Raw genomic sequence first — 22,010 nt, 5'->3', positions numbered from 1 at the left:
GAGCGGCGTGAGGAGCCGCCGTAAAGACCACGACACGCCGGCCGTCATGCGCCGCTTGGCGCGTCGCACGTGCCGGGCCGGGGAGCACCGGGAGAACCGCGCGACCACGCGTCGCGGCGGAACCCCGCCACCGTTGCTGCACCGTTGTGTCGTGTTGTGCCATGCCGACTCGTTTCCCTCTCGCTCGCACGACATCGCTCCCGAGGGCTCGTCCGCCTCGTCCCTCTTGTCCCGCACTTGGACTTCGTGCCCGTATCGCCCCGGCGACAACCTCACGCCACGAACAACGTTCAACGTTCGTTCCGTGCTTGAGTACGCATCTCTCGCGCGCCTCTCGATCGCTGCACCGGTCAGAGGAAGAGAGTCACCGCTCCGACGGCGCGCTAACCGCAGCAGAACGTCGACGGCGTCGGCCAGCCGAAAACCCATGTCGCGACCGCAGCCCCACACACCTGCGCGCTCGGCGGAAGGAAAGCGGTCAGACAGAGTCAGACCCGAGTGCCCGGGAGGCGCCGATTCGGAACAGAAACAGTCCGACGCACCGGCACCGGCTGGGCCGAAGACACCACCGGGTCTGACCCGGGGCAGCACGCCCGGCCGCAAGTGGGCGAAAGACCGTCGCGGCCACCTCGCTAGGCTCACGTCCATCATGCGTGGCGACGCACCACCAAATCACGGTGAGCGACCAAAGAGCTCGTCGCCCAAAAAAAACACGCAACTGCATGCGTCGGCCACCCGAGGAACGAGCGGACATGGACAGGAGACCGTCGAACCTCCAACCTCCGGGCGACCGCTTGCTTTCACGTGACCCTTGGTTCGTTACACTCGCCGGCGAAGGCCCCGTGACACGGACGGGGATCCGACCGTCGGCCGAGTGCACGACCACCGGTAAAACTGCTCGGACACGTCGGGCAAAGAATGACGTGAAAGCGGCACGGAGCCACTCGGCACACAAGCTCGCTCACGACGAAAAGGACCGTCACAGCAGCTGCCCCATACACGGAGAAGACCCGACCGACAAATAGCAACGGAGGGACTCCGGATGAAGAGCAGCAGCGACATCGCCAGTGAATCGCGTCGACGACGAACAAACGCTCGCCGACCCCCGAACTCCCAACGGGTACGTTCGAGGACCGTGACAACCCGCACGAGTGGTGAACCTCGTCACAAGACGTGGTGACCGAAACGCAAACGCCATCGAAACCTGCGTGCGCGCACGCATCCGCCCAAGCATGCGACGGAAGCTCCGAAGAGCAAGATCAAGGCCCATGGGACCCATGATGGGAAAGAAAACAGAAGCCAACGAAGCCGCCCGTGTACGGCACTTTCCCTCTTTCTCGTGGATGCGGCCATCGCAGATATCGAACATATCGCAGATATCGAACGCTTCACAAATCACACATCACATCACGCCGCCGTTTTCCTACGCTCAACGAGCAGTTGCACCACTCAAGCATGCACGTCCACACTCGTGCGTCTTGCCTCTCCCTCACTAATGTGCACACGACGGACGATCGTGGCTGGCGTCACCGTGGTGAACAGATTAAGCGGTTGCGCGAACGTCACACAGCATCGAGAGCGTCACGGTCGAGTGTTTGAAAATATTTCAACACTTGGAAAACTTGGATGAAAACTTAACACCTTTTGAACACTGCAAACCTATTTGGCAACACACACACACACACACACACACACACACACACACACACACACACACACACACACACACACACACACACACACACGCTGATACACACACACACGGGCACATACGCTGTCACACACACGCACACACACACACGCTGTCACCCACACACACACACACACGCTGTCACACACACACACACACACACAGACACACACACACACACACACACACACACACACACAGACACACACACACACACACACACACACACGCTGTCACACACACACACACACACGCTGATACACACACACACACACACGCTGATACACACACACACACACACAGACACATACGCTGTCACACACACACACACACACGCTGTCACACACACACACACACACACACGCTGATACACACACACACACACGCTGATACACACACACACACACGCTGTCACACACGCTGTCACACACACACACACACACACGGAAAACCCGATAAACTTCTCTCAATGCTCTTCTTTAACCACACCGCCTGAGCCACACAATATTTTTCATAAGCCACGCCCACTTTCCCGAAGCCACGCCCACGTTACTACGCCACTTCCACTTTCCTTCGCCACTCCCACTTTTCATCAACCACGTCCACCTTCCCGAAGCTCCGCTCACTTTCCTGAGCCCCTCATAAAAAATGACAGTAAATCGTAAATAGACACCCGATTTTTGAAGGACTACCATTTCACAAATAAAACCTCAATCAAAAATCGCCTCGAGTAAAATTTTCTAAATATCTCTAAGTGTTTAATTCCGAAGTCTCGTTTCTCCACATTCAAAACTGAAGGACAAGTATTGAAAATACTGTACGTGGTTTTTCGGCCGCTGCACAGCAGCACAGCAATGGGTGGTTGCTCGGCACCGAAATTCAAACGCGCACATTCCCAGACCATATTGCACCTGTTGGCAAAGTTTCATCGAAATCGGTTCGCTGGTTCGTGCTGTGGAGCCTCGCGTTGCAGACAGACAGACAGACAGACAGACAGACAAGCAGACAGACAGAAACCCTGACAATAACGCATATATCCAGCATATATAGCGAATCCAATAAAAATAATAATAATAATAATTATGAAATCCTTCCATGGCTTATGAAAAGGGACATGTCTTCAATATGATGCTGATAATTGTGAATGTGTTACACATTTGTACCTCGGCGCACACGTTGCCATTCTGAACCTTAATTACCTCTGCTCGCAATTCGGCGAACACACACACACACACCACTGACACCACTTACACCCTAACCCTAACTCTGATCCTAACGCTAACCCTCACAGCCCTAACCATAACCCTAACAGCCCTAACCCTAACAGCTCTATCCCTAACCCTAACCCGAACACACATTTACAACAGACTCCCTAACCCTAACCCTAAGACACACACACATGCACACACACACACAGACACACACGCACACACAGGCGCACGCACACGCACACACACACACACACACACACACACGCACGCACACACACACACACTACTTACACACTTACAGCCTAACCCTAACTCTGATCCTAACCCTAACCCTAAGACACACACATGCACACACACACACACATGCACACACACACACACAGACACACACACAGACACACACACAGACACACACACACACACACACACACACACACCACTTACACACTTACACCCTAACCCTAACTCTGATCCTAACGCTAACCCTAACAGCCCTAACCCTAACAGCCCTAACGCTAACAGCTCTAACCCTAACAGCTCTATCCCTAACCCGAACCTGAACACACATTTACAACAGACACCCTAACCCTAACCCTAAGACACATGCACGCACGCACGCACAAACGCACGCACACACAAACAAACAAACACACACACCACACACACACCACTTAAACACTTACACCCTAACCCTAACGCTAACAGCCCTAACAATAACCCTAATAGACCATGTGGAGGTACTCGCTATTACCTTCAGAAAATGATTTTCTTTGTGCAGATCACCAATCTGGATGAAATTTGGCATACTTTAAGAATTTTAGACGCCGAGTCCAAATCCACTTGTTTCCACGTCGAGGATGTGACACAATTTGTCATTTTGGCAATTAAAGATACACCCAACATTAAAGCACGATTTCGACACAGAAATGAAGAATCAAGGATAGACTGATATGTACGTCAAAGAAAACTCTTATGAGGTCTTAAAATGATACAATGTGTTTATACAGAGCCATATTCACTGTTATTAAAGATGTTTATAATTAAAGGTCGTAAACCGAAGCAGTTACATATTTTTACCGGCCGAAAACGTCTGGACCGACCAGACAGGCCTTCGAGTTGACCAAGGCAACTTTTTGCTTAAAAGGCAGCCACACTGGCTATTAAAGGTAGTTACATCGACTATTAAAGACACTTACAGCGCCTATTAAAGACAGTTACATTGGCTATTATGGATTAAATCAAAGACAAAGACACTGCGCGACTCAGCCTGATGAAAAGTAGAACCGCCACAAGAAGATTACTGTTTTAGAACTCCAGTATTTATTCCTCTGAAGCGGTTGCTGAACTTGGCTCTTAACTGCTGCTATTACAAAACTCAAGTCCACGATTACGTGCTAACCGATCTGAATACTACTGCGTAGTAGATTACCATAGCAAAAGCAGTGTGACACCCGCATTCACAGTTCGTCGTCGGAAACATCGTCAGTTCTGCTTTCATCATCCATAAGTTCCATTTCTGTACGGGTCTGTTCATCGTTGACGCAGTTTTGACACCCACAGCACTCTGCGCAGAACAGTCCTTTTGACCGGCAAGAACACTGGTTGGTCTCGCATTTCGTCTTCTTGCAATTACATTTCGTCGCCTCTAACAGTTCCTTCGGCGCTGATGGTTTGTTCAGCCAGTGAACAATCGGTGCTCCTTTGCGTTCCATCCATCCGTGAAATGTAGGAGAAGGGGCTTCTATAAACCTCTCCGTCACGCGGTGGTGGATCGCAGACTGATAGTTCACTCTTTTGCAATGCAGCATCAGAGCGTCGCTTGTAGGCGGCAACTTCTGTTCTCCCAGCGACTGGCTGCAGAATAGCTTGTAGCGAGCCTCATCCACACTCTTCATGGTCGGCTGAATGTACATGGCGCAGACGAATTGTTCCAGGTCGTGAATGATATTCTGATCTAGCGTGAATTCTCGACCAATGCTGCCGAAACAGGTGATGAGATGGGGACCCTTCATCATCGAGTTGAATGTCCTTGTTTTGCCCTTACCATGGAATGCACTGGTGGTATCACTTCCCGTGAAATTGTGCAAACCTATCAACGCATCGCAGACAGAACTTTCCAGGGCATTACTCAGCTTCCTAATGTCAACGACGATAATGTCCTTGGGACTTCCTGTGACCAGATGGAAATTTCACGCCCGAATCGACTTCGAGTGAGCCAATGCCCACACAAACACATCGGTGTCGAAACTCTCTATGCGCACTGACTCTCCATTCTGTTCCGTGTGAGCGCTATGTAGGAGGAGCTTCGTGTCAGCTTCCTCATGGTCACATTCAAGTTCAGGTACTGACGACACAGTCAGGACACCATTCGACACCTTGATTTTCTCACATTTGCCGGCATGACTGACTTACGACAGCATGTCACCCAGTTTTGATGGAGACATGTTTCTCGTCCACGATTCGACGATGAACTCTATCGACGCCTCCTTGTTGGCTCCGCTCAGGAGATAATTGGTCCACTGTTTTGGAAGGGCTCGATCACGTCTGTAGATGGTTCGTACCTGAAGATCGCCCGCCCTGCCCGCTCGTCTGGTGTGCTCCAGGCACTTGATGCTGATACTTGGGTAAGTATCAAACACCATGTCCAGTCTCGAAGCTTCGTTATGTCGTCCTTTGGCCACTACGATGTTCGTCACCATCTCTTCCAGTTTGCCGAAAGTGTTATGCAGTGAATCAGCCTTTATCGCCTGAATAACGGCCATTCCATCCACAATTGTTGCACCTTGGATAGGCCGGCGTCCACACCGCAATCGGGCCACAGTTTCAGTATATGGTTGCGGTGTTTGGCTTTGTCCGTCTTAGCGATCGAAACATCACCGGATGCCAGCGGGAAAGATATGTTCGCCAGTGGGTATGCGAGCAGATCGTGGAGTGTTACATTGCTTTTCTCGCCAATCAACAGCAGTCGTGTGAAAAGACGACGTGCATTCGCAATTTCAACCTTCGGCGTCTGGTGGTGGGGAGTCGCCGACTTTCCTCGCGCCTTCAAGAAAGTTGCCAATTTGGCCTTCGAAATCGGACTGAAGAATGGGACCTCACCCGAGAGAAGCCGATCATGCATGCATTGCACGACAGCATTCTCTCCCTTGACATACGCGTTCATCAAGTCCGCGGAAGTGGCTGGCGGTGCGATGACAGCTGAACTAATATTGACGAGTTCAAGGTGAGCGCCGGAGAAAGGGTTAATCATTTGAAGTACTGTGTCCATCACTTGTACCATGACTGCTTCGTTCTTCTTCGAGCTCGACACATCCAAATCCTTTCTCGTTCGGGGCTCGTTGTGGATACCCGCCATGGAATCACATTTCCTTGCGATTTCCGCACGTGCTGGTTGGGACAGGATCCACTTCTTCACAGCTGTGCTTTTCTGAGTGTAACCAATGATGCCTCCACTGGTCTTGCCGTCCCTATTTAAAGTCTGCTCTATGATCTGATCACATGCAACACTACTAAATCCATAACGAGTATGCCGTTGGGCAGTCCATTTGCCGTCCATGAACGCTTGATAGGTGTCTGGGTGGGAGTGCTCCAGCCCGGCCATTTCCAGCCAGTAAACGGGTAAGTACCTTGCATAGTTTAGGTAATCGTATGCAAAGTACTAGGGCATTGACGCTCTCGTGATCGCAAGGTGTTTCGGCCAGTTCGAAGTACGAGTTGCCCGTATAAGCTATAGTGCTTGCTCCACCATTTCCAAGTAGGGCCATGTAATGTCCACACTTTGGTGTTTGTTCAGGTCATCCCTCACCATGAGTACTCCCGAGTATAGAACATGTAAATTGAGGTCTGACTCACCCTGCTGTGGACCCTTGCTGGCTTCATCCTCTGTAGTTGACTCTGTTTCTGTTGTAGAGCTACTGTCTTCAACAGGAGCCTGAGCAATGGAACCAATCATATTTCACTGTCCTTCATGTACACCACTTCGCTCTGACATTTTTGGTGGACGATTCGAAAATCATGTCTGGGTACCGTTCCTGCAGTCTTTTCTTCAGTCTTGTCGCCTGGTAGTTGGCCTTCTCCTGACCTTCACACACTCTGAGTAGGTCATTGAACATCTCACACAACTTTTTCATATGTATCAATTGCTTTCCATCAATGAGTCTTACCTGGATTATTTTATAACAGAAAATGTTAAATGTTGAGTCATAGTTCACTTTCTGAGTTTGGAGTTTACTTTCACTCTGTCTGTGGTATGCGTCATTCACATACTCATAATAACATTTATGGTGATAACAAACTGCCAGCGCCACACAGTCTTTATCCTTTATAGTTGTCATTATTCTCACATCACTTTCATCTCTCCTCTGCTCAGCAGTTTCCCTCAGCTTTCCTCCATCCTGTGTTTCTGCCAGGGACAACTGATCACGTTGAGATTTTCCTTTGACACGGATGAATTTGTCTTTTTCTGGCATACGATACAAATTCTTGGCAGTACACCAGCTGATTTGCCAGCCACCCTTTCTACAGAGGTTCGGAGGGATTTTCTACGTATTTTGTGGTATGAGGGCCCCTCTTCTTCGAGTCCGCTCACCACCTCCCTGGCTTGAGCAGAAACTGCAGTAGTGCTGGCTTCTGATTTCCTCTTCCTGGCTTCAGCGCATTTTATATGATCCTTGTTACAAAACGACGCATAGCAGAACCGGTGACAGCTGGCACCCGCAGGAGGATCAGTCATTGGCAGCAGTTTCATAATTCGATCAGCCAGCAAACGGCATTTGTTGATAGTTTCACTATCTGTGGCGTCGCACCAAGCCTTCGCACACTCGCATACCTTGCGCCAGCTCTTATCCGTGAATTGCGTTACTTTCTCATCTTCCTCCCCGCCCAAGTGTGAAACAATGCATATTTGGTTGTTAAAAGACCAAAAATCACTCAATCACCACGACAACCATGGGTTCCGCCATCTTCATTTGTTGTTTCCTGGTCGTTTCCTCCGCGATTACAAGCATGCCACGCCCACTTCACGGCGGTAATTTCAAATGGTAATAACTGTCGGTGTGTCAACATGTGCATATGGAAACAAGTAGGAATTTCAATGGTGTGTTCTCATGAATGTACAGGGTGAATTTCGTTTAGATTGGTGATCTGCACAACGAAACTGAACGAACCAACCCACCTCCACATGACCTCTAACAGCTCCAACACTAAACCCTTAACCTAACCCGAACACACATTTACAACAGACACACTAACCCTAACGCTAACCCTAAGACACACACACACACACACACACACACACACACACACACACACACACACACACACACACACACACCCTAACAATGCAGGTTAGATCTGTCAGGTCAGCTGCTAGATATGTGTGTGACCTGCTGCTGCAGGTACCATGTAAACCTGTAATAACCTCTTCCATTGTCGAGTTGTCGGCGACTAATCAGTAAACAGTCTCTCTCCATACCAGGTTTTTTTTTATGGTGAGAAGGGTCGGTTTGGATTTGCACACCCAGCAGGATTAAAAACAAAACCTGTCAAAGGGTGGCGGAGGAGATCCTCCTACTGAGCCAACGGCCATCCATGAATGTAGTGCCCACACGTGTCTGCGGACGTCCTCCTGCAGTTGGGTTACTTCCTTCTAATTAGGAGGTTGGTGGCAGGATTGGCACTCCGGACACCGTAAAACCCTTCATTCCGCAAAACACAAAAACGCCAAAAACACATCTGAAAACCCACTCCGTGGGAGTACGTACTGTCTTGTCCTGTCCTGTCCTGTCCTGTCCTGTCCTGTCCTGTCCTGCTTCGCTTCGTAGGGCAACTCACTGGATGACGGGATTGGGGCAAAACCTTCAGGACCCCTAATCTTTGATGATAGGAAGGAGGGAGTGAAACTACAGGCTAACCACATTCCTGGTTAAAGATTGCGGGTTGGCAAACTGAGTGTGTGTCGGAGTGGTGCTGAGATGTTGTCCACCAGACGGTCCGTCGGCGGTCTCCTTGGGTTATCCTAACGCGGTCCCTCCCTTCGGACGGGTGGGTGCCTGGAATGTTCTATCCCTAAGAGACGACCATGGGGGGGATGATCACCCGTGTTGTCTCTGTGTCTCATCTGACCTCAAGCGTTTTGACATCGGCATTGCGGAACTCCATTTATTCTCTGAGGTTCGACACCGAATTGCGGCGACATAATGTTGATTGGGTGGGTGGGTGGTTACACCTTCCTCCCGACCTCCCTACCCACCTACCTCCCTACCTACTATTGGTCTGATCGCTCTGATGTTTACCATATTCAAGAAGTTGCTGTGGCTGTTGCTGTGTCCAATAAGATGATAATTGACCGTTAACACCAGTCAACGAACGTATTATGACACCAAGGATTCGTCGTCACTCGTAAGGTGTCCTCCTTTCCCTGGTCTCCCTCCGTGGTCTACGCTCAGACTGAGGCGGGTGATCTCACCGTGAAGGATGCCACGCTTATACGAATCTCCGCCACGCTCGACTCTGTGACTCTGTGGTTGATCAGTGCCCCAGACGACATCGACTTCTAGTCGTCGGGGGATATTTCAATTCTCAATGCATCGACTCGAACTGATAGGGATGGTTACGGAAGATATGCGTCGGTCGCCATGCGTCGGGAACTATCGGGAACCAGAATAGCACTAAGTTCCTTGACTTTCCAAGAAGTCATGGACTTAGGGTGGCTGGTTCATGGATTCAGCACCCACAAGCTCATCTCTGGGCTTGGTATTCCAATGCCGGCGGTTTGGCAAAGGAGATTGACCACCCATGTCCTCGTTGATGGTCGCAGGAGGATGATCCAGAACTGCAGGGTCTACCGACCGGAATGCTCCTCGACTTCCTCAATACTGACCACCGGCTAGTTGCTGCAGCTGCAGCTGCAGCAGCAACTCTAAAGCTGCACCTCAAATCCGGGAGAATCCAGGAGAACATCCCAGCATAGGCTGGCCTAGGCTAAACTAGGGTGGATGTTAACAAGCTCAGGGATGACAGGGTAGCTGAGGAGGAATTTGCGAACAGGCTGAGTGGACCTGATAAGTTGGGGGATCCTGAAGCGTTGTGCAGTGCCTTCAAGACCACCGTCCGTCCTTGACGTTGCCTGCCGGTCGATGTCATGGAACTCAGCGCAGGGCAAAGAACGACAAGTGTTTTTACTTTTGTGTCTCTCAAGAGACCCTGTCGACCATTGACCAGAGTCGCAGGGCCAGGCTGAATGCCAGAGCTGAGCTGTTCCGGGAGCTGAGGCGTAAAACTGTACGTGCACTAAGGAGGGACAAGGAGGAGGAGGCCCATGTGCATGCGAGGAATCTGTGAGGGTGTAGAGCAGGGTTCGGGAACATGTGGCTTGCGAGCCAGGTGTGGCTCTTTTGATGATTGCATCTGGCTCGCAGATAAAATTGGAGCTTGAAACTTTGAAAGCCCAATATTTCTCGCGGAAGCTTTACCTGTAGTTTGAATGGTGTCGTGCTTCATTCACGTGCAGGGCTGAACTTGGCAGAAGGAGAGAAGAAAAAACGCCTCCGAATTGGCTGAAGCGGTTTTTGTTTCGTCCAGTCATGCGGCCGAGGCGACTAGTGATTTCGGTTCCTCTCATGACGTGCTGCCGCCGACACGCGTTGCGGAATTCATCTCGACCAATCACGTGCCACCGCTGAGGCGACAGCATCCCAGAGTCGGCCGGCCACGCCGCACCTCTCCAATATATAAGCCCGTGCGCAGGCCAGCTAGATTCACTATTTGCCAAGCCTCAGTTGGGTCAACATCTCCCTCTCTCTCTCACTTGCTCAAAGCTAACCCTTCGACGAAGAAGATGGCGAAAAGAAAAAAAGATGAGGAGTATCGTACATTTCAGGATGAATGGGCCGAAGAATTCGCCTTTGTGGATAGAGCAGGTTCCGTGGTGTGTCTAATTTGCAATGACAAAATTGCATCGATGAAACGGTCGAATATAAAGCGGCACTTCGACACACGCCATGCTACCTTTGCATCAAAATACCCTGCGGGAGACAGCAGAAAGAAAGCGTGCCAAGAGCTACTGAGCAGGGTGCAAGCCAGCCAGTAGCAACTCCGCGTATGGACCCGGCAAGGTGACTATAATTCCGCTCGCTTTGCTGGATCTTTAGCAATAGTGAGGAACGGAAAACCATTCACAGATGGCAAGCATGCTAAAACGTTCATGCTGGATGAAGCCAATGAACTTTTTGATGATCTTCTGAACAAAGACAAGATAATCAAACGGATACAAGACATGCCTCTGTAGGCAAGAGCTGTTCATGATCGTACCATCATGATGGCAAACCAAGTGGAGGAAACGCAAGTGAAGGACATAAATACAGCGCCGTTCTTTTCCCTGGCTTTGGATGAGTCAACAGACGTAAGCAATTTGTCGCAGTTCAGTGTGATTGCAAGATATGCTGCTGGTGATACACTGCGCGAAGAAAGTCTTGCTGTTCTGCCAATAAAAGGGTCCACAAGAGGTGAGTATTTATTCAAGTCTTTCATGGAGTTCGCTCAAGAAAAAAAAAATCTGCCAATGGATAAACTTATCTCAGTGTGTACTGATGGTGCTCCGTGTATGGTGGGGAAAAACAAAGGATTTGTGGCGCTTCTCCGTGAACATGAAAATAGACCCATCCTAAGTTTCCATTGCATTCTACACCAGGAGGCACTTTGTGCTCAGATGTGTGACGGGCAGCTTGGCGAAGTGATGTCGCTGGTCATTCGTGTGATCAATTTTATTGTTGCACGAGCCTTAAATGGTCGCCAGTTTAAAACACTGCTGGATGAAGTTGGAAATAACTATCACGGTCTGCTTTTGCACAGCAATGTGCGTTGGTTGTCAAGAGGGAAGGTGCTTCGCCGTTTTGCGGCTTGCCTGAACGAAATCCGGACTTTCCTTGAAATGAAAGGGATTGAGCATCCTGAGCTAGCCGAAACTGAGTGGCTCCTCAAGTTTTACTATCTCGTGGATATGACTGAACATCTGAACCAGCTCAACGTGAAAATGCAAGGCATTGGAAATACAGTGTTATCCCTTCAACAAGCTGTGTTTGCTTTTGAAAACAAGCTGGAGCTCTTTATCATGGATCTTGAAACAGGTTGTTTACTACATTTTGAAAAACTGAGACAATTTAAAGATGCATGCACAGCAAGTGAGCCCACTCAAAACTTTGATCTCCACCAGTTAGCTGGCTTCACATCCAGTCTCCTACAGTTATTCAAAGCACGCTTTGGAGAATTTCGTGAGCACACTCGTCTTTTTAAGTTCATCACCCATCCAAACGAGTGTTTACTGAACACAGCCGACCTGAGTTACATTCCTGGTGTCTCCGTCAGAGATTTTGAAGCAGAAGTGGCTGACCTGAAGGCCTCAGACATGTGGGTGAATAAGTTCAAGTCACTGAATGAAGATTTGGAAAGAATCGCACGACAGAAAGCGGAGTTGGCGAGCAAGCACATGTGCAAAGAAATGAAAAAACTTCAACCCGAAGACCAGCTGATTATCAAAACTTGGAACGCGCTTTCTGTCACATACCACACACTGCAGTGTGTGAGTATTGCTGTATTGACCTTGTTTGGATCTACATATGCATGTGAGCAGTCATTCTCACATCTTAAAAACATCAAGTGCAACCTACTATTACGTCTAACGGATGAAAGTCTCAACGCTTGCATGAAGCTTAACCTCACCAAGTACCAACCAGACTACAAAGCCATCAGCAAATCCATGCAGCACCAGAAGTCCCATTAATGGTGAGTATTATAACAACATGATTTAAAATAATAAATTCAGAGGCTTATTATACTCACATTTAGTTGAATTCAGTCTTAAAATATATTATATGGCTCTCACTGAAATAGATTTCCAAATATTTTGCTTTCATGGCTCTCCGAGTCAAAAACGTTCCCGACCCCTGGTGTAGAGCATCACCTGTGGACAGCTTAGGTGATTCTCGTCCCGCTTGCAGGATAATTCGCGCATTGCGTTCATCGTATAAACACTGCGTACTGCGTCCATCCCTCGGAGCACTGCAGTGAGAGCAGAGGGTGGTACGCTCTTAACAGAGGACGAGTCTGAAGTGACTGCCCAATGGGCCAGTTACTTTGAGCGGTTAATGTACCAGGCTGATCCACCAGCTGTCGAGTGGGACGTCAACTTGGGTATGTCACATGAACCTGTTGCTGACCCTCCGCTGCGCTGCGCTGCGTTCCAATCAACTGTGGTCCAACTTCGCATGTGGAAACACGTGGGGCTGCGCTGAACCGGTTGAAATGGGGTAAAGCTCCAGGAATCTGTGGCATCCATCCTGAACTTCTCAAGACTGGTGGAAATGCTGCTGCGCTGTGCTGCCCTCATGTCGTTGCATGCAGTTTGCAAGTACTCTGCCTGGAACACAGGAAATTATGCTCCCAACTGATTGCAAGACGGGCCTTGTCTATTTTGTTTTGTTGTCCCTCTCGAAAAAAGGGAATGGTGATCGCCAAGACTGCAACAACTACCGTACCGACCGAGGTGTGCTGCTGTCAGTGCTGCTGTCAGTGCCGGGCAAGCTCTTCGCTCAGATAATTCTCAGGGATAGTATTCGCCGCCACCACCACCACCACCACCACCACCACCATCTGCTTGAGCAACAGCGTCCAGAGCATTCAGGCTTTACACCAAAGAGGTTGTCAACGATTGACCGACCCACGGTATCCTTGCTATTCGGGTCCTCAGCAAACGTACGCGAGAGTTTCGGCAGGGGCTGCTGGCCATAGCCTTTGTATGTTGATCTCTGTAAAGCCTTCGATTCAATGAATCGGGATGCCCTCTGGAGGAATCTTTGGTCTTTGGTGTTTGGTCTTCGTCGTGGGATGCCACCAAAACTGATCGATCTGATGTCTGAACCCTACTCTCGTACTGAGAGTGCTGTGAAATGTGGTGGTGCTAGTGCTGATGCTGGTGCTACCATCTCTGAATTATTTTTTTCCTCGAGTTGTTACTGGACTTCATCAGGGGTGTGTACTGGCCTGGACCCCCAGGACACTTTTCAGCACCTGCACGGACTGGATTCTTGGAAGGATGTTGGAGAGAACAAGCTGCGGCTGCGGCTGCGGCTGCGGCTGCGACTGCATCTGTGGTGCATCTCTCTTTGGGAATATCAACATCTCGGACCTTGATTTCGCATAAGATGCAGCATTCATGTCATCTTCCTGGCGGAGAATTTACATTTCCTTTTGGGGGCCCTCTCTTCGTTTCGAGGTGTCGAATTATCGGGTAGTTGGAGCCGCTGGGATTACGGGTTTCTTGGGTCAAAAGTAACATCCAGGCTTTCAATGACGACATCTTAGATGCTGCTGTGCTGTGCTGTGCTGTGCTGTCCTGTGTGTGGCTGTTTTTGGTGAGGATGTTGAGGTCGTGAAGAGATATACTTACCTTGGCAGTGATATTCATTTTCATATTCATATATGCATAGTCATATTCATATTCATATTCATGTCTCTGCTGCCTGTGAGTCAGAGGTCAATAGACGTCTGGGTCGGGCCTGGGGAGTCATGCATTCACTGGATCACCGGGTGTGGCACTGCCGCGCTGCCACGCTGCCAGTACCTGTGTGCTGCGGGACGACGAAACTCCGAGTCCTTGGTGCAGCCTCGAGTCTTACTCTATGTCAGATGCGACACTTGGACTCTGACCACGAATCTGAGATGCACACTTAATTCCTTTGGAAACAACCAGCTCTCTTCGGAGAATCCTTCGTTGGCTCTCGCGAGGTCGGATTATTTTTTGTGTGCAACGAGCGGTTGCTGAGAAACACTCGCTCACATGACATTTGTTACCTGCATCAGTTGTCCGTAAGCCTCAGTTGTGGCTCTATGGACATGCGACTCGTTTTCCTGACGCTAATGCTGCTCACCAGATTCCCTCAGCGAGGGAGTCTTGTCGTCCTCATGAGTGGACGAGGAAGCCAATGAGCCGACCACGTGCTTCCTGCTTGCTGCTTGCTGCAGTAGGTTGACCGGCATCTCAATGACATGGGGATGGGCCTGTCATCTGCCTGTGGATGGCCAGACGGAGGCCCCTGGAGTTCCAGTGGAAAGTGGACCCAGCGACTCGCTGTTCTGGCACATGCTCCTCCCATGCCTGACCTGACCTAATTCGAACCCGAACACAAATACACCCCAACCCTAACCCGAACCCGAACAGCATATCTACACCCTAACCCGAACCGGAACAGCTAACCCTTACCCTTAAAGCTAATTCGAACCCTAACACATATACACCCGAACAGCCATAACCCTAACCCTATCCCTAACAGCTAACCCTTAGCCTAACCCTAACAGCTAACGCAAACCCTAACAACAACAACAACATGCACACACATTTACACCCAAACCTAACCCAAACACACATAAACACCCTTTGTGGAAAATCCACAATATCTCTTTGCTCATGACTCCACCCCACCCCACCCCACCCCACCCCACCCAACCCTAACTGCCGTACCATCGAGCATCCCTCAGACCGGCAAGCAGCAGCTTCTTCGCTCACTGCAGATCTGGATGAAATCACAAACTGGTCCAACACGAGGAACATAACGTCTTTCAATCCGGACAAATCTCACACTCCTATCACTATGGCTCTTCAAAAGGACCGTTTAGAAACCCCCTCTCCCTCCTCCTCCCACTCCACCTCCCCCTCCCTTCAACACGCACTTTCTCAAACAATCCTCTCCAAGAAGTCCTTTCTTTCAAGCTTCTGCATCTCACTATCTGCCATGACCTTTCCTGGGAAAACCACATTTCAAACCTCGCCTCCAAAGCCAGTCACCGACTGGGAATCCTCCATCGTGCACATACTTTCTACTATATACTATATACTTTATAGTATATAGTATACAGTACATAGTATAGTAGGTCCTTGCTCGGTGCTCGGCCCACCTGAGCTCCTGACCACTTACAAACCTTGTGTCCGCAACCTGATGGAGTACTGCTCTCCCCTCTGGACTGATGCTCCTGCCTCCCACCTTTCTCGGCTTCACGCTGTAGAAACCAAGGCATTTTGGATCATTGGCATCTCCCGCAATAAGCCTGAGTCTTTGGGCCTCTTACTCATTCACCGCAGGTTGGTCGCTGGTCTTTCTGTCTTCTACCGTCTCCTCTCCAGCCTCGCCCCTCCTGCTCTCTCTGCGGTTTGTCCCCACCACATTTCCGCAGGGCGCTCAAGGTCCGACAACAACCCCCCTTCTGGTAAAACTACCAAAATCACGAATCACTGCTCACCTTCACTCTTTCATTCCTCTATTTTCCCACCTTTGGAATAAACTCCCTCACTCTATTCATTCCATTCTTCCCTCCAGGCCTTCAAAACAGCTGTTCATCACCACCTCGTATCATCCCCTATCCAAATCCTCCATCTTTTCTTCCCCCGATAATCCACCGAACCCCCCCCCCCCCGTTCAAAATCCCTGCTTTCCTTCCTGAAAGTCCCTGCAATGTCTATCTTCTATTCTCCATGTTACCCATTCCATCCCACAGATCTCCTAATGTCTCTGTTCCCCACTGTTTTGTCCTTCCCACTCCCTCCGCTCTTGTCTCATGCCCCTGTTGCTGTGCCTTGTTTGTTAGCACTCACACGAGCCTCGACGAGGTATACCAAAAAAATGAAATAAAAAAACCCTCCTAACACACACACACACACACACACACACACACACACACACACACACACACACACACACACACACACACACACACACACACACACACACACACACACACACACACAACATACACACAACATACACACACACACACACAAACATAACATACACACACAACATCCACACACAACACACACAAACACACAAACAAACGCGCACACACACACACACACACACACACACACACACACACACACACACACACAACTCACATAACTCCTCTCGTCTCTTCTCTCCTCAGGTCACCGTCTGAGAAACGGAGGGTCGTGCAACTGACTCATGATATTCATTGACGGTGGCGCTGTTGACGGACGGGTGACGAAGGGTACTTGTGGAGGAAGGATCTCATATCATCTAATCTCGTCATGTCATGTCATGTCATGTCATCTCATCTCTCCTCTCACCGTCAGAGAGACGAACGGTGCGCAACTGACTCCTGGTATTCCTGACGGTGGCAATGGCATTCACGGACCCGTGACGAAAGAAGGGTTCTTGTGGAGGAAGCACGTCAGTAGGGTAAGAATACTGATTCTGGCTCACTTTTGCCTATGTAAATGAATGAGGGATTTTCAGCGATTCCCTTTTTTTTCCCTAAAAATAAAACCCCTTTTTATCCCAAGGTATATTTATTTGTCTCCCCTTTTAACCTAGGGGCTCTCTATTCAAATAACCCAGACAACAAGATAAAGATTTGTTAAAGGTGATTCTAAAGAAATATCTGAAATGTCTAAGCCCCGGGACACTCTTTATCAAATAACCGATGCATATTGTTTAACTCACTCATTGAACCTATAAACATTTGTTCATTCTCAAATTCCTTCAATAGTTTAATTTTCTTTGCACAATAATCCCCATCTAAAATATTGAAAAACAAAACATTTGAATCTTTATATTTTTTAAGATACCCCTTTTGTGCCATTACGAAATGATAAACTTCTCTTAATGCTCTTGTTTGACCACCTCCTGAGCCACAGGTTATTTTTGTTAAGCCCCGCCCACTTTTCATAAGCCCCGCCCACTTTTCATAAGCCCCGCCCACTCTCAAATGGAATTTTTTAAAGCCCCGCCCACTTTTCACGAGGTGTTCCATAAGCCACGCCCACTTCCCTCTAAGCCCCGCCCACTTTTCTGTGGATTTTTATAAGCCCCGCCCACTTTAAACCCCGCCCACTTTTGCTAAGCCCCGCCCACTTTTCATGAGGTTTTTTCTAAGCCACGCCCACTTTTCCTAAGCCCCGCCTACTTTTGCTAAGCCCCACCTACTCCTACATCATTTCCAGTTCATCTCTGACTCACAAAGAAATCACAAGAAAATTCCAGCATGTTATGGTTTTGAAAAAATTGCCCAAAGAAGGCCTGCGTGAGCTTGCCCAGGGAATTTCCACAGGAAACCACACCCAACAGTCTTTCCCTATAAAAGCCTCAAGCCCAGGCTCCATTTTAAACATTTTTTTGCTAGCAATGGTGTGCTGTGTGCTTGCATGGAACTCTCAGACTTGTATGGAACTAAACCTTCAAGTTGATGAACTGGATTCAAACCTCTTATCTGTTGAGGTAAGATTTTTATTTTCCTATTTTTAGTTCCTTTTAAACATCGACTCGTTTAATAATTAAATAACTTAATTAATACATTATTATTTTCTATCACAGGAAATTGTGTCTGAAATACGAAATGAAAATACTGCTTTTGCTACAATTTGGGGCGAAATTGTTGGCTTGGTTGAAGACCTTATGAGCGACCAAGACCAACAGAACGAGCAAGACCTTGAGTGGGATGACTTTGGGGTTCCTTGGAACTCTCTGACTTGTATGGAACTAAACCTTCAAGTTGATGAACTGGATTCAAACCTCTTATCTGTTGAGGTAAGATTTTTATTTTCCTATTTTTAGTTCCTTTTGAACATCGACTCGTTTAATAATTAAATAACTTAATTAATACATTATTATTTTCTCTCACAGGAAATTGTATCTGAAATACAAAATGAAAATACTGCTTTTGCTACAACTTGGGGGGAAATTGTTGGCTTGGTTGAAGACCTTATGAGCGACCAAGACCTACAGAACGAGTTCGTCCTTGATGACCCAACCAAAGAGTTATACCTTGGAGACCAGCAAAATCCTGAAAAAGTTTTACAGCAATAGTACTCATTGTGAGTTATCAAGACAATACCCACTGAACAAGTTATACCTTGATGAGCCAGAATACAAGTTTTACCTTGGAGACTCACAAATTTTGAAAAAAATCAGTAAATGAGTTCTGCCTTGATGGTTTAAATAACTACCTTGGAGACTCAGGAAAAGGGTTCTGCCAAGATGGTTCTAAGTATGGGTCCTACCTTGGAGACTCACAAATTTTGAAAAAAAAATCAGTAAATGAGTTCTGCCTTGATGGTTTAAATAACTACCTTGGAGACTCAGGAAAAGGGTTCTGCCAAGATGGTTCTAAATATGGGTCCTACCTTGGAGACTCACAGATTTTGAAAAAATCAGGAAATGAGTTATCCTTAAGAGACTTTGTAAGTTGGTTTTACTTTGAATACTTGAAATGTGGGTTCTGGATTGATAACTCACAATGTGATACATATCTTGGAAACTCAACGGGAATGTGGTTATACCTTGAAGACTTGGAAAGTTGGGTTTATATGTTGGACACTTGAAACTTTTTTGGAGACTTTTATTTATTTATTTATTTATTTATTTATTTATTTATTTATTTATTTATTATTGTTATTATTATTTTATTTATTTATATTATGGAGACTTTTGGAGTTGCTATCACTCTTTGGGATCTAAACCTATCGATGTAGTTCTTTGTCGGATGGTGCTTGATGGGAGCAAGATCAAGAAAGTTCTGGGAAGAAAGTGCAGGCTTACTCCCCCTTTCTACGTCATCAAACCTGAAAGCCTTAAAAGACAGAATTGGAAGAAGAGAAAAAAACAAAAAATATACATTGTTCGTTCTGGGAAGAAAGTGCAGGCTTACTCCCCCTTTCTACATCATCAAACCTGAAAGCCTTAAAAGACAGAATTGGAAGAAGAGAAAAAAAAACGTAAAAAAAATATATATAGGTGGAAATCTCATTTTGAAAAAGACATTGTGTTGGGCGAGGATTGAGTTGGGGTTGAGATTTTGAATGTGAGGGTTGGGGTTGAGATTTTGAATGTGAGGGTTGGGACACAAACACACACACACACACACACACACACACACACACACACACACACACACACACACACACACACACACACACACACACACACACACACACACACACACACACACACACACACACACACACACACACACCAACAAACAAAAGTTAAGCCTTGACTATTCAGTTGAGGATTCTGTGTTTGGGGTTCACAGATCTAAGAACGTCCCCCTTGACACACATTATATACTGTAATTCACCTCGGACTTGTCCCTCTAGTGTCCACAAAGGTGTATAGTAGGAGGGAGTGAAGCGCCAACCCATTGCTCCCATGAGTATTATCTGCTTAGTTTTGTCTTTTGTAATTCCTGTGAATAAAATGAACCTAAAATCTCTTCCCTTCCAAATCATATATTTTATAAGTCCAAGGAACCGTATCTATTACATCAACAATTTAAAAAAGTTATTTCGTCCATCGTTCAGTAAAACCCTTTTCAAAATGAGATTTCCACCTATATGTTCTTACGATATCACCAACTTTGAACTTAGGTTTTCTGACATTAATCTCTTTTTCATATTTTAATTTTGTAAATGTTTCTGATGGTTTCATATTTGTTGACGTGTGAATCTTGTCATTATACTTATCCACAATATCCTGAATGAAAGATGACCATTGTTGTGAACCGAGTTGTGTGAATTTTTATATAGTCTCTTTTAAGGTACGATTAAAACGTTCAACAACAACTGCCTTCCCTTCATTAAAGGTACTGTATAATGTAATACTGTTATTTTTAGAAAATTCATAAATGTCTTGTTATAAAACTCTCTACCCTCATCAGTCCACAGTTTTTTAGGTTTTCTCTTACTTTTATTAAATATCTGTTGAAAAGCTAACATAAGAGTATTACCTGTTTTGTTTTTAAAGGGACAACCCACGCATATCTACACCTCAAATCAATAACGGTTAAAGCATACTTGTACCCCTTATCATTATTGAGTTCAATCAAATCAGCAGACCAGATATAATCAACTTCCTTGGAATAAACTTTCCTTCTCTGAAACTTTGTGAATATTGGTTTATGTAATTCATCAGCTAATTGCTCTTCAGTCTTAATGGCATCATTAGAGCCTATAAGTTTTTGAATTTCCAAGTCCAAGTTTCAATTTAGCACTGATCATCTTCTTCACAATGAACCGATCAACTTTTTCTCTCAAGGTTGGATTTTGTATCAGAGACAAATTATACATCATTTCTCTATCGGCTTCATGCTTTTCTTCCAAAGTTGTGGTATTCCCATAATCAATATCGTGTCTCATGCACACTTCATCAACTCTATTGATAGGCTGACTCCAGGATTTAGGATTGTCTGCCTCATCTAATCTTTTATCCAAGTTTGTGCCTGGACCACAGAAAGAATACCCTGGTAGATGTAATTCCCCTGGTATTCCAGTAGTTGTAAATTTACTTCCTGATAAAAACTTTTGTATATCTCCTCCGAGTTTGTGTTTGGAGATAAATTGATTTTTTTTTGAACCACACACCGAACATATACCTTTTTGTATAACCCTGTTATTTTTACTTTTAATATATGAAATATTTTTAGTATTAGTTTTCTTTTTACATTTGAGACAATAACTCATTTATTTATGAGAAAAATTCCTGCAGAGTGCAAAAACCTTTTTAGTTTCCAACATGCACATTTGAATCTTAATTTTTAAAACATAAAGAATCCTTAGAAATGCCTTCACTCTCTCCTCCATTTATTTAAGAAAAAAAATAAAAATGAAAAAGTTGAATTAAAATGAATATCTTGTCGATGTCAATATTCTTGTCGAAAGTATTGCAAATAGACTTGTCAATTCTTTGTTTTCCTCCTCGGTGGGTTGAGTTATTTTCTGTAATACCACCAATCTTTTTTGAATCTCACTGGTTTCCATATTTTGATATTTATTTTGTCTCGCTCTTTCCTCCCTCTCCTCCCTCTCTCTCTTCTCTCTTTCCTCCCTCTCTCTCTTCTCTCTCTTCTCCCTTTCATCCCTCTCTCTCTCTCTTCTCTCTTTCCTCCCTCTCTCTCTTCTCTCTTTCCTCCTTCTCTTTCTTCTCCCTCTCCTCCTTCTCTCTCTTCTCCTTTTCCTCCTCTTCCCTCTCTTCTTCAACTCCTTCCTCATCCCTTATTATCCTTGAATCGCTTACACCCCATCGAATATCATACATATATTCATCAGG

At 46.8% G+C, this 22,010-nt stretch overlaps 1 protein-coding gene across 1 annotated transcript; it reads left to right on the top strand.

Annotated features, from left to right (window-relative positions):
- Nucleotides 1-16,517: 16,517 nt before the first annotated feature.
- On the top strand, nt 16,518-19,852 carry LOC147007348 (uncharacterized). Its single transcript, XM_085867289.1, has 3 exons — nt 16,518-18,185; nt 18,282-18,494; nt 18,591-19,852. Exons 1-3 carry the CDS (start codon nt 17,958-17,960, stop codon nt 18,771-18,773), a joined length of 624 nt encoding a protein of 207 aa, XP_085723415.1. The 5' UTR covers nt 16,518-17,957; the 3' UTR covers nt 18,774-19,852.
- The last annotated feature ends 2,158 nt before the right edge of the window (nt 19,853-22,010 follow it).

The sequence above is a fragment of the Eptatretus burgeri genome, unplaced genomic scaffold (genome assembly GCF_056783735.1).
Source record: "Eptatretus burgeri isolate ZD-2024b unplaced genomic scaffold, Ebu_testis_v1 Ebu_testis_scaffold_280, whole genome shotgun sequence".
Taxonomy (NCBI): domain Eukaryota; kingdom Metazoa; phylum Chordata; class Myxini; order Myxiniformes; family Myxinidae; genus Eptatretus; species Eptatretus burgeri.
Note: the sequence above shows the minus strand (reverse complement) of the source record. Positions and strands in the feature narration are given on the sequence as shown.